This window comes from Herpailurus yagouaroundi, unplaced genomic scaffold (genome assembly GCF_014898765.1).
Source record: "Herpailurus yagouaroundi ecotype Mexico unplaced genomic scaffold, PumYag 29, whole genome shotgun sequence".
Lineage (NCBI taxonomy): Eukaryota > Metazoa > Chordata > Mammalia > Carnivora > Felidae > Herpailurus > Herpailurus yagouaroundi.
This window is the reverse complement of record NW_024412377.1, coordinates 90,460,677-90,474,660: the sequence shown is the minus strand read 5'-3', so window position 1 is coordinate 90,474,660 and position 13,984 is coordinate 90,460,677. Positions and strand designations below refer to the sequence as shown.

Below are 13,984 nucleotides of genomic sequence, written 5' to 3'. Positions count from 1 at the left end.
AAACTAAAAGGCAACCAACGGAATGGGAAAAGATATTTGCAAATGACGTATCAGACAAAGGGCTAGTATCCAATATCTATAAAGAGCTCACCAAACTCCACACCCGAAAAAAACCCAGTGAAGAAATGGGCAGAAAACATGAATAGACACTTCTCTAAAGAAGACATCCGGATGGCCAACAGGCACATGAAAAGATGCTCAACGTCGCTCCTTATCAGGGAAATACAAATCAAAACCACACTCAGATATCACCTCACGCCAGTCAGAGTGGCCAAAATGAACAAATCAGGAGACTATAGATGTTGGAGAGGATGTGGAGAAACAGGAACCCTCTTGCACTGTTGGTGGGAATGCAAATTAGTGCAGCCACTCTGGAAAGCAGTGTGGAGGTTCCTCAGAAAATTAAAAATAGACCTACCCTATGACCCAGCAATAGCACTGCTAGGAATTTATCCAAGGGACACAGGAGTACTGATGCATAGGGGCACTTGTACCCCGATGTTTATAGCAGCACTCTCAACAATAGCCAAATTATGGAAAGAGCCTAAATGTCCATCAACTGATGAATGGATAAAGAAATTGTCGTTTATATACACAATGGAGTACTACGTGGCAATGAGAAAGAACGAAATATGGCCCTTTGTAGCAACGTGGATGGAACTGGAGAGTGTGATGCTAAGTGAAATAAGCCATACAGAGAAAGACAGATACCATATGTTTTCACTCTTATGTGGATCCTGAGAAACTTAACAGAAACCCATAGTGGAGGGGAAGGAAAAAAAAAAAAAGAGGTTAGAGTGGGAGAGAGCCAAAGCATAAGAGTCTCTTAAAAACTGAGAATAAACTGAGGGTTGATGGGGGGTGGGAGGGAGCGGAAGGTGGGTGATGGGTATTGAGGAGGGCACCTTTTGGGATGAGCACTGGGTGTTGTATGGAAACCAATTTGACAATAAATTTCATATATTGAAAAAAAAAATAAAGAGGGTGCAGATACTACTCTTATTTTTGTTGGTGAGGGTGGGTAGTTCCAAGGTAAGATATCAATGCCCAGATGGAGTTAGCTATATTATGAACAGAAAGCAAAGCATCTTAAATGGAGAGGATGGCCTGAAAAAATACTTAAAATAGAATGAGATTGGTCTATCCTGTTGGGAAAATAAAAATAATAAGTGTGATTAAACATAGCAAATGAAAGGAAACATGTGAAATGAGGCCAGGAAATAGGTAGAAGCTGGGTCATAAAGAACTTGTAGATCAGGGTAAGAAGGGTGGATTTTGTTCTATGAGCAATGATAGGCCATCAAAGGATTTGGGATTTTTTTAAACTTATTTATTAATTAATTTACATCCAAGTTATTTAGCATATATATGGTGCAACAATGATTTCAGGAGTAGATTCCTTAATGTCCCTTATGCATTTAGCCCATTCCCCACCCCCCCACAACCCTCCAGTGATTCTCTGTTCTCTATATTTAAGTCTTTTATGTTTTGTCCCCCTCCCTGTTTTTGTATTATTTTTGCTTCCCTTCCCTTATGGTCATCTGTTTTGTCTCTTAAAGTCTACATATGAGTGAAGTCCACATATGATATTTGTCTTTCTCTGAGTAATTTCACTTAGCATAATCCCCTCCAGTTCCATCCATGCAGTTGCATATGGCAAGATTTCATTCATTCTGATTGCCAAGTAATACTCCATTGTATATATATGCCACATCTTCTTTATCCATTCATCCATCGATGGACATTTGGGCTCTTTCCATACTTTGGCTATTGTCAATAGTACTGCTATAAACATCGGGGTGCATGTGCCCCTTCAAAACAGCTCACCTGTATTCCTTGGGTAAATACCTACTAGTGCAATTGCTGGGCCATAGGGTAGTTCTGTTTTTACTTTTTTGAGGACCCTCCATACTGTTTTCCAGAGTGGCTGCACCAGCTTGCATTCCCACCAGCAGTGAAAAAGAGATCTTCTTTCTCTGCATCCTTGCCAACATCTGTTGTTGCCTGAGTTGTTAATGTTAGCCATTCTGACAGGCGTGAGGTGGTATCTCATTGTGGTTTTGATTTGTATTCCCCTGATGATGAGTGATGTTGAGCATTTTTTCATGTGTTGGTTGGCCCTCTGGATGTCTTCTTCGGAAAAGTGTCTATTCATGTCTTTTGCCCATTTCTTCACTGGATTATTTGTTTTTTGGGTGTTGAGTTTGATAAGTTCTTTATAGATTGTAGATGCTAACGCTTTATCTGATATGAAGGTTTGTGTTTAAAGCAAGAAGATTACCTAATTTATGTTTTAAATAGATGCTGTTGGCTGGGGCACCTGGGTGGCTCAGTTGGTTAAGCATCCAGATCTTGATTTCAGCTCAGGTCATGATCTCATAGCTGGTGGGTTAGAGCCCCAGGCAGAGTTCCGCTTGAGATTTTCTGTCTCCCTCTGTCTCTGCCCATCTCCAGCTTGCGCTCATGCGTTTGCACATATGTGCTCTCTCTGTTTCTCTTAAAAATAAATAAATAAATAAATAAATAAATAAATAAATAAATAAATAAATCCTATTGGCTGCTCTGCAACGAAGCAGTTGATAAGAGGACAACTTGGAAGACCCCTGCAGAAAGACAGTGACAACTCTGATTAATGTAATTCCAGAGATAAATTAAGTGGACAAATTTGGGGTAATTATGAATAAATTTAGCATACCCTTTTATTTCTTGAATAAAGTACATTATTTTCAAAATTTTTTGATGTTTTATTTATTTTTGAGACAGAGAGAGACAGAGCATGAGCAGAGGAGAGGCAAAGAGAGAGCAAGAGACAGAATATGAAGCAGGCTCCAGGCTCTGAGCTGTCAGCACAGAGCCTGACACAGGGCTCGAACTCACGAACTGCGAGATCATGACCTGAGCCGATGTCTGACGCTCAACCAACTGAGCCACCCAGGTGTCCCGCACATTATTTTGATTGAGCAGATAGGACCTGAGACGTATGGTGAGGGAGAGACAGATATAATCATATCTTTAGACCAGTACTGTTAAATAAAATTTTCTGCAGTAAAAGAAATTTTTTTATGTCTGTGCTAATATGGTAACCAATACCCATATATGACCACTGAACACTTAAAATGTGACTAGTATAAGTGTGAAATGCAATTTTTACTTTTACTTAATTTTAGTTTAAATAATCACATGCAAGTGGTGGCTACTAAATTAGATAGACCAGCTCTAGAAATCTGGCTTGAGCAAATAATTGAATGGTAGTGTCTATTACTGAAACAAGCAAGAGTAAGAGAAAAGCAGACTTGGAATGAAAATCAAGGGTTCTATTTGGATCACGTTAAGTTTGAGATGCTTAGTGGTTACCTATCTGGATATATCACATAGTATAATAGATAGGTGAACATGGAGTTCCAGCAAGTTCAGCATTATATCTACACACTTAAGAATTATCAACACATAGATATTATTTATACCCATGAAACTCAGTGAGGCCCTCTAGAGAGAGTGTATAGAGAGAAAAGGGCTCAGTGACAGAGGGTAACATTTGAACATTTAATAATCAAAACAGAAGCCAGCGTAAAAGACTGAAAGCAAAGTCAGTTTCAAGAGGTACTCCCTGAAGTAGAGCATAACCAGGTCAATGATGGTTGAAGAAGGGTCATCTCTTCCACATCAGTTTAGGAAAGCACTGTTGCCCTTGGAATGACCAGATGGAGGCCAGGGAATAGCTCAGCTTGACAGCCTGTAAGCTATATGGGGGAGGGCATGGATTTTCATAAGGATTTGGAGCTGAAGGTGAGGCTAAAATGAACAGTATTATTCATTATGAATATGTCATTCAGAATATATCATTCTGAAACTATGAGGCAGAAGCGTTCATGGTTTCAGAAGCAAGAAGCAGCTGGAAGCTGATTTAAAACCTGCACCATTTCCCATTCAGAAATAGCTAACTATAAATTTCTCTAATAACAATGATTATAAAAATAGATTGTTTATCTTTCCTAACAAAAACTTCATATTACTCCTTCAAAAACAAATACTCTGAAGGTAAACCTCAGGAACCTCTGATTTTGTGTCATAATGTAAGTTTTCAGGAGGGCAAGTATATACCAAGCATTGTATCAGATAAAGAAGTTAATGCAGAATTTTATCATATATTAAGAAGTTATAAGACCTTTTAAAATAATTTAAAAGAGGTAGAAAAACATTTTAAGCAATGGAAAATTGCTTTATCTTTCTCAGATAGGTTTTTCTTAGAATTTCATTAGAATTCTTTTTAATGTAATTCTCTTTATAGTAAATCCCTAGGTTTAATCTGGGATTGTTTTGAGATTCATGATTGTGTGATTTTGTTTGAGCTTTATAGAATAAAGGCATTTTTCATTCTGGGGACTTATGTATCTGTTTCTATCTATCTCCAGAAAGAAAAAGATAAAAATAAAACCAGAAGCAAAAGAAGGCAGCCTGAAAACTGCCACCACAGATTGATGAACTACATGAATATTGCTCTATTATGATAAACCATCATTTGCACATACACAGAACTTTTTTTCCTAGGATCATAATGAGAATTTCATAGTACATTCAGGAATTGTTTCTCATTTTGATGTTTCTATAAAATGACAAATTCAGATCATGTTTACAGGAAAAATACATACTATCCTTTGTTTATCACACTACTAATTTTGCTTTCTGTGGGAAGTGGCCACATAGTCATATCCTTGCCATGCTACATATAGAGAAATATATATATATATATATATATATATATATATATATATATATGTGTGTATATATATATATATATACACACACATACACTTATGAACACACAAACATATATATACACATATATATACACTCTACATGTATACACATATATATGAACATAAATATGTACAAAAGAACAATAATAATTACAAATATATGGATATAAATACAAAAGATGAGATAGATAAAATTTAATTTAAATTTTCAACTATAAGTTTACCAGACACCAATAGCAAAATGTGGGAGTGTTCTTATGGTCTACACAACAGTGAACATGAAAGGTTAAACAGTAAAACTTCAAGATGCCATGGCCAGAAGGCAGGTTTAATTCTATAATGCAGAACATATCTTTATATGACTGTCTAATAGAATCGTTTTATACCTCAGGTTTCAATGGAAAGTCATTCTGTACCTACAAAATGATTGAAATGAAAATCACCTGACTCTTCTTGGACAGTAGAACCAAATGACCAAACAATGTACAGGCAGATTAGGAGTCAGCACAAGAGAGCTGCAATAGGCTTTGCCCAGATTCCGATCAGAACACAGTCCAGTCAAGAGATAAGGAAGAGTGATAGCCCAAAGACAAACGCAGAAAGGCCATGTGATAATGAACACATATTTTTGGCAACTTGGAAAGCAGAAAAATGAAATAAAAATGCTGTTGATTTAGACTCAAATTTAAAATCTAAATTGTAAGTTATTTCAGACAATGAAGCTTAGTTTCTTTTACTGTTATCGTAATGTTGATATAAAAATGATATCCAATCAGCTCAATGGTCTAATGCAGCAAGAGACCTAAGAAACAGATCTCTAGAATTTTACTACAAGGAGAAAGGACAAGCTTTTTACTTATCTAAATATGAGTAAGAGTATTTCCACTTCTGTCATGATAAAGAATAGAAATTCTAGAAAAAATTAAGTGAATGTTATTTGAAGTTGATTAATCTTATAATTATGAGTAAAAGAATTATATACTGAACTGAATGTATTGTTATAATGTATATGTATATGTAGCATCATTATACATAAAACCTTGATGATGGCTTTGACCAGGGACCTTAATTCTATATTGAAAAAAAATACAAATAGATAGATAAATCATAAGTCCTACTGTCCAAAATTCATAGTATGACAGTTAATTAAAAGAGTTAATTTCAACAACAAATCCTAAAATGTAGGATTCAAATACATAAAGGTAATAAATGGATGAAAAACATCGTACATAATATTTTTACTTAAAACATGAACACCCATTCACTAATTTGATATTGGCCAAAGATGAATTGGATTATTGACCTGTAATGTACTGTGTCTAATGCTTCATCTCCCATTTTCAGTTTCAGTATCTTCAAGGTAAAAACAGAATTGAAGACATTTGTAAAGCAAAATGTGTGAAACCTTCCCAATTTTTGTTTTTTCAGTCTTTACAGTCATCACAATTTTTAGCCATTTACATAAGTCAAGCCATGCCAAAGCATTCAATTTTTATTTTATTCAGATAACGATCTCTTTCCATACATATGTCATCACTTTATGTTATATTTATCTAAACATTTGTGATTGCAGGAACAAGTATAAACCTATGAGAATAAGTCTTCAACTGGTAGGAGTAAACCATTCCTTGGCAAAACAGAACACACCCCATGAGCAGTAAACCTTCAGCATGCCAAGGGCATTAGACAGCACGTTATATGGAAACATTAATTCATCTGTTAAACTAACTAAGAGGTTAATTAGGAGACCTTCTACCAAAGATAATTGATTAATCAATGGAGGGTTATATAAATATATACATTAATATCGACAAAAATTTGATAAAAAGAACTGATAGAAAAGGAAGATATCACATTTTAAAATTTTGTCAAGGATTTTTAATTTAGAAATTAAGATTGAGACTCATTTTGTTCAATATCTTTTTTTGAAGAGCAGAAAAATATATAGAATCTGCTGTTGTTTATAGATCATACAATTATATGGAAGAAAAAAAAAAATAGCTGCTATCTTGCTTCCCCGCATGTGTGCACCTACTAATCTCAACTGGCCCACCGAGACCCCCTGAGCACCAACCCTAGTCCCCCAAGCAGTCCCATTTCCTCTCCAACAAGATGAAAGAAACTATCATGAGCCGGAAGAAACTCGTGGAACTGCAAGCACAAGTGCGCATTGGTGGGAAAGAGCTGCTGGCGCAAAGAAGGTGGCTCTTAGAACAGCTACAGCAGATGATTAAAAAAACAAACAAACAAACAAAAAAACAAAAAAAAACCCTTCAGTTCTCTTTAAAGAAGTTGGGGGTAAACAATATCTCTGGTATTGAAGAAGTGAATATGTTCACAAACCAAGGAACAGGGGTCCACTTTAAGAACCCTAAAGTTCAGGCATCCCTGGCAGCGAAAACTTTCACCATTACAGGTCACGCTGAGACAAAGCAGCTGACAGAAATGCTACCCAGTTTCTTGAACCACCTTGGTGCAGACGGTCTGACTGGTTTAAGACTGGCTGAAGCTCTGCCCACACAGTGTGTAGATGGAAAGTTACCGCTTGCTACCGGAGAGGAGGGCGATGATGACTTTCCAGATCTTGTGGAAAACTTGGATGAAGCTTCAAAGAATGTAGCAAATGAATAGAGGCACCTTCTGAAGAAGATAAAACTTGAAGGAGTTACTGTGATTGCTCTTTCTTTCCAAGAAAGGTACAAAGTAAAACACCTATCTGTGGTGGGTTTAGCTCTTGAGATTAGTCAGAGCAATGTTTACTTGTTTTACATAGAGATCAATTTCTCTGGACCGAAGAGAATTCATATAACAAGTTTACCCAATAAGTTTCTTACATAATAAGAAACGACTTTCTAGACAAGTCTAGCTCAGCATCTCACCTGCAGAGGAAAACCATGGAATATTGGCTGTCAAGATTAGCTAGTCTATAGTCATACAGTCCTGCACTTGCCAGATCTCATCTAATATCAAAGGATTAGCTAATATTTTGCTATATTCAAGCTAATTCTTAGAATACTGAAGGACAAATGGAGAGCAAAAGTACCAATTAATTAGGGGTGCCTGGGTGGCTCAATCAGTTAAGTGTCCTACTGTCTATCAGCTCAGGTCATGCTCTCACAGTTCATGGGATTGAGCCCTGTGTCAGGATCTGTGCTGACAACACAGAGTCTACTTGGGATTCTCTCTCCCTCTCTCTCTGCCCCTCCTCCTCTTGCTCTCTTTCCCTCTCTCTGTCTCTCTTTCAAAATAAACAAATAAACTTAAATTTTTTTTAAGTACTAATTAATTAATTAACATTACAAATGTCTCCCAAGTTTAAATAAATACATATGTAGATATTTTCCCTTATTATTTACTTGGGGGAGGTATAAGAGAAATCAACTATAACTTTAAAATGTCTAATTTAGGGGCGCCTGGGTGGCTCAGTTAGTTGAGCGTCCGACTTCAGCTTAGGTCATGATCTCACGGATTGTGAGTTTGAGCCCTGCGTGGAGCTCTGTGCTGACAGCTTAGAACCTGGAGCCTGCTTCATATTCTAGGTCTCCCTCTCTCTCTCTCTGCCCTGTCCCACTCATGCTGTCTCTCTCTGTCTCTCAAAAATAAATAAACATTAAAAAAAGTGTTTAATGTCTAATTTACTACTGACAAATTTAAAGTCCTTATTCTGGTCCTAATGTGATAGTCTCTGAAATAAATAAAATATAGGCTAAATTTGTGATTAATATTCATTTCAATTTTGATAGTTTAACTCAATTCAACCTGGGTGGGACCAGCAAAAGAAAGTCAAAGTTTATCACCAGTCTGTAAATTTTGGATAGCTTTCACTTCTTTATTCATATGTTTACCCCTATAATCTCTTTATGCAAAAATCCAAGAAAGCATGCTATAAGCTGAAGCAAGGACAGTGCACCTATGTCAGTTGCATGTTATTAAAATGAGAAGAGTAACAAAAAATCCTGGTCAGAACTATCATTGGTGCTCAAAGGCTGTGACCAGTCTACCCATACCTCACCCCAGATTGTCACATATGACAATGAAAGATGTGTTTAATATATCCAGTCGACTATTAGGGCTGTGGCCACATGTCTCAGAAAGAATTCTTACTTTCCCAAAGGATTAATGGCTTTTATCATGAAATGAAACTCACTTAAAAAGCTGAACTACATCTTAAGATCAAGAACAAAGGCAGCTAATTGTAAGACAAAGAAACCTTTATAAACCTGCCTACTCTAGGTTAGAGTTAAGCTCACCATGAATTCTCAGACTGATACACCTCTCCTGATTATCAAAAGGGTTATGACTCCTGGATCCACATCTGCTGCCTAACTCTCAACCTCTCAGCCTTCCCCTTGACTGTGCCTGTTATGTATTAATGTCTGTTACACAATTGGGTCCACCTCACTGTCTTCATGTTTTTTTTTTTTATTTTCATGTGAAGTAGCTATAACTATAGTAGCTATAACAATGAAAAAGAAGCTTTAAATTGTAAGACACCAAAAATGTAAAGTTATAGTTGCTTAAGCAACTGAGCCACACAGGTACCCCTTGAATAAGGTTTGTTAGTCAAAGGTATTTAAATCAGGATTTTCACAATTTACATTCAAACTGATCTACAAAATATTTTTAATTTGGGGATTTTTTTAATTTATATAAATCAGCACAGAGAAAATACTACAAATCAGCACAGAGAAAACACTACTATTTTAAAAGTGAATCAATTCACCAGGTCTCTTAGAGTAAAACAAAAAACAAAAAAAAAAAACAAAAAACAAAACACAAAAAAAAACCCAACTCATTAAAAGTCTACATGCCAGTAGGGTAATTTTATATATAGTTATTATGAGGAAAGGAAATAAGAGTAATTTATATTAGGCCAAAGTTTAGAGTATTAAATAATCTGAACAAGTTAAGCCTTCCAAACTTCAGAGAAATCCCAACTCACTAATAGTTCTTATGCATTTTCTCTATATTATTAATTTAATTTACCCTGGCATCATTTAAAGAGTAATCCTGGAGTCATGGCGTTCTGATTTTGGAAGCTACATTGAGGTGTTTCTTGTTCTGACACACTTAAGCAGACAATAACTTTGGCAGAAATATTATGTTGTTAAATGGATATTATATGACTTGAAGCACCAAGTTGCTCATTGTTATTTTCAGTGTCTACCCATTCTTTTCAAATGGGAATTGTTATCAGTCTTCTGCAAAGAGATTCTTATTAAAGAGAAATTTTGTTTACTATTGGCTGTCAGCTCTACTCAGAAGGAAAGAGTCATATCTTTGAATGTTAAATTCATAATTATAAATATCTCCCTAAATCACTGACATCTTTTCCTAATTATTGGGGCAAAGTTTCAATTTATAAAAAAACAAGTCCAAAATACTTATTTTGGGTCCATGGCTATAAGAGAGCACGTATCAGGTTAACAGTATGAATATATGATGATGTATTTACCAGAGACACACAAAAAAAGAAGAAATTGATAATTGGCATGGAAAATGCAAAATGTGCCAAATGATCCTCCTAAATATTGAGAGAAAGAGGGTTAAACATAAAGCTGTACTTTGCACTAATGAAAATGTCCAGTATATTCCTTTCCCAAAGCAAAATAGCATGTAAATGACTCTGCTCAATGTTGTTTTTGTTAATGTGACATCCAAGGAAGCACTCCTCCTGGAGCCATAAACCATGTTCAAGGACAAAGATCAAAACTGCTATCCATTGCCTCTCGCTGGTGGCTGGAACTAAAACCCTCGGTCAGAATGGTTATCATTACCATAAGTGGCCACCTAGCCATTTAGAATTAGGACCATAGCCCATCTTCATTGTTCCCTCTCCTGAGAATTAGCAACAATGTGTATATATTTGCTGAAAATTTTCAGCATCGCATTTCAGGGCTCACAAAAGAAAAAGACTCCTTTACCCTGGAAATTGCTGAATATCTATTTTCTATTTTTTCTTCAGAAATCAATTCAAATATCATACTTTCATAAAAGTTTGTTTAGTAGTGAGAGAAGAACATAATCTATGTAGAGGTGGAGCAAATTATGATAATAATAGGATATAAAGAACAGTTAAGCACAGGGTGGAGGAAAGGGAGATGGGATATAGATATCTTTATCCTAATGTCTTTAGTTCAAGAGACTGAAATCATTTGGTCTGAAGATATGGGTCAGAAAAGATAGATTGTGGTCCTGGGACTATTCAGTAGGGACTAATGGCAAACTGTCCTGGATTTGTGTGCTTCTCAACATGGCCAGATGTAGCACACTTTGCCCGGTAGGGGGCAGTAAGTAATCTGACCAACCTGGCAGGCTTAGGGCTTTGATATTCTCAAAAAAGCCTTCAGTGGAGTTTTGTCTCTTAGCTTCCTTGTGTTATATCTCAACCTAGGCTCTAAGTGTTTCTTAGTGTACATTCATTATTTTTTCCTATGTCTATCAGCTGTCTGACTATTCAAGATTTAAGCTAAAATATATATGTATTCCTTAGTTTCTGCCAAGTGTAATGCCCCCGATTTCAAATCCGAGAGACCACCAAGGAGCCGATACCGATGCAAACGCACAAGGGTTTATTTGCAAGCTCGAGGGCCCAAGTATACCCGACACAGCGGAGCAGGGACTTGGACCCCTAGGTTAAGAGGCATAGCAGTTTTATAGGGGCCAGTGGCCAATGAGAGTGTAACACACACAGAAAGTTGCATAGTCATGTCGGTCCACACGCAGGTGGCCAACTGAATTACAATTTACCCTATAGTAACTGTTTGAACTAGCCTATCACTGTGGTCAGAATTGGTGCGCAAGTTTGGCAGGCAAAAGGCAGGGTTTACATTCTTTGGCAGTTAGGGGTTCCGCATTCCTATATGAGCCTGTTTCCAGTAAGGGTGTGCTCAGCGGCTTGACTAGGGTGGGGGAGTGTCTTAAGCAATAAGTAGGTCATGTGGGGGTTATACATGAGATGGTGGGTGTAGCACAAAATGGAGTTAGTCTTGCTCTGTTTGTCCAGGGGTAGGGGATTTTTGTTAAATTCCTTGGGACCCACACCAAGAACTTTGGATATGACAGCATTGATTGATTTTATTTTCATAACAAGTCTCTGATGAAAGATTATTGCCCCCATTTTGGATGTAAAGGCACTAAGACTTTACACAGTTAAATAATGTGCCTAAATTAGTAAGAAATGAGCCAAGGGTCATAATCGAGCCTATTTTACAATAAAGCCTGTCCAACCATTATGTGTACAGCCCCCATCTGCTTCATATGTCCAAGAGAAGATATAACTCAGATGTTTCATAGCTTTGCTCAAAAGGGAAGAATGTGCTAATCTTCCATGATCAGAAAAACAAAGCACCTAGAGGGGTGTGTGTGTATGTTTGCATTAAAATTGGAGATCCAGCATCTCCACCTAAATTGCTATTATTAAGAGTAATAGAACATAATAAAACTTTCATCCCCATTGCAATATTTGTAACATTAATTTCAATCCATAATTTCAACTTTCAAAGTTTTGCTAAAATGTGCTATGCTTTATATATTAAAATATATTTCATGTCATACATGATATGGTTTGTATAGTTGTTGGCTTTTTTAAAAAGGCAACCTAAAAAAGGGCCATGTACAAAAGCAACAGGACAACAGAGTGACAAGAAATTGGTATGTACTGTGTTTCTAATTTGGATGAGATGACTATGATGAGAATTTCTCTTGACAAGGAAATAACTCCACTTAAGCAAATGTTTACATTCTTTTTTACACAATTGATCAGATCAATGTTAATATATAAACCAAACAAGTTTTATGGGTCAAGGAAATTTTTGAAAACTATTCCAATTATGCTTTAAAACTGTGAACATTCAAATGTTAGGAAATATCATTCATGAAAATCTATTAATAAGAGTAAGAATATAACAGCAATTTTTAGCATTAATAACATTCTTATTATGAGGCAATAACAGCATAGTTAGAGTAGGTAACATTTAGTGGGTAAGCTTTTCTTTAGTGGACACATTTGTTGCTTGGTTTTCTCCTTTTTCCCACCTGAACTATTCTATCCTTCTAAATCTCCTCAGACACCAGGTGTGCTTCAACTCAAATTCTTCTATTGAAAACATATATCCAAAGAATCAGAGATGTAGATTGAGCAGTATAAAAGTTAATCATCCAAAAATTATCCTCAGAGAAGATCTTTATTTTATTGTAATTACAAGTACAGTGGAAATGCAGGTAACTAATATTAGCATTATTACCGTATTTCCCATCATTTAATGCTTGTTATGTGCCTACTAAACATTGACTATTACAGCAACTCAAAGAGGCAGGTACTGTTATCATCTCATTTTACAAATGAAGAAGCTAAAGATTTCAAGGGACTTATCCAAGATCACACAGTTAAAAAAGTGAAGAAATTTATATAGCTCTTAAATTATTTCTCTCTGCATATATGTGTGTGTTTGGCAGAGGGGGTGAAAATGTGTGTATTTCTTACAGAAGTTACCTTAGAACTGTTTTGTATACATTTAAGGCTAGCTTAATTCAAATACATAGAAACTTTCACTGAACTTATAGTTGCATTACTTTTTTCCTACTCTAATTTTGTAGTACATTTTTTAATATAGCCTTTGGTTTTTACCATCCTGTTTACATTTAAACAATTTTGTTTTAAGTGCATGAATGTGTTTTTCCAAATATTACAATAATAAATACATATTAGGGCAGTATACCAGCATTTAGAAAGTATATGGTGACCAAGAAAATAAATCAAGGCATCAAATACAGAACTTAAGAGATTTTTGAGTTTAAGATCATTAGTTCGTTTTGTATAGATTGGAGGTGAATACAAAACCATTACGGATTCCTCATCACAATTCTATGTGAGATGAGTAGGTGAGACACTCCATATCATTAAAAATAATACTGTGTCAAAATCTTAAAACTTTGCTATCACAACTGACACTAATTGGCATCCTTGTTAGCACTCTGAAAAGAGAGGTCAAAACTGGAGGCTCATAGGAGCTGAATTGCCCCTTCTTATAAGTGGTTCCTCTGGGTTGAAGAGCGGAGATGTGGAAACCTTAGAAAAAGTCTGACATGTAGCTTTGTTATAAGAAAAACAGGGGCGCCTGGGTGGCGCAGTCAGTTAAGTGTCCGACTTCAGCCAGGTCACGATCTCGCGGTCCGTGAGTTCGAGCCCCACGTCGGGCTCTGGGCTGATGGCTCGGAGCCTGGAG

General features: G+C 36.2%; 1 protein-coding gene across 1 annotated transcript; it reads left to right on the top strand.

Moving 5' to 3' along the window:
• The first annotated feature begins 6,797 nt into the window (after nt 1-6,797).
• Nucleotides 6,798-7,416, top strand: LOC121041341 (transcription factor BTF3-like). The gene has a single exon (XM_040492140.1). It carries the CDS (start codon nt 6,870-6,872, stop codon nt 7,386-7,388), a length of 519 nt encoding a protein of 172 aa, XP_040348074.1. The 5' UTR covers nt 6,798-6,869; the 3' UTR covers nt 7,389-7,416.
• Nucleotides 7,417-13,984: the final 6,568 nt, after the last annotated feature.

Excerpts from the sequence above, each read along its gene's own strand:
- LOC121041341 (XM_040492140.1), top strand. The coding sequence starts at position 6,870 with ATGAAAGAAACTATCATGAGCCGGAAGAAACTCGTGGAACTGCAAGCA.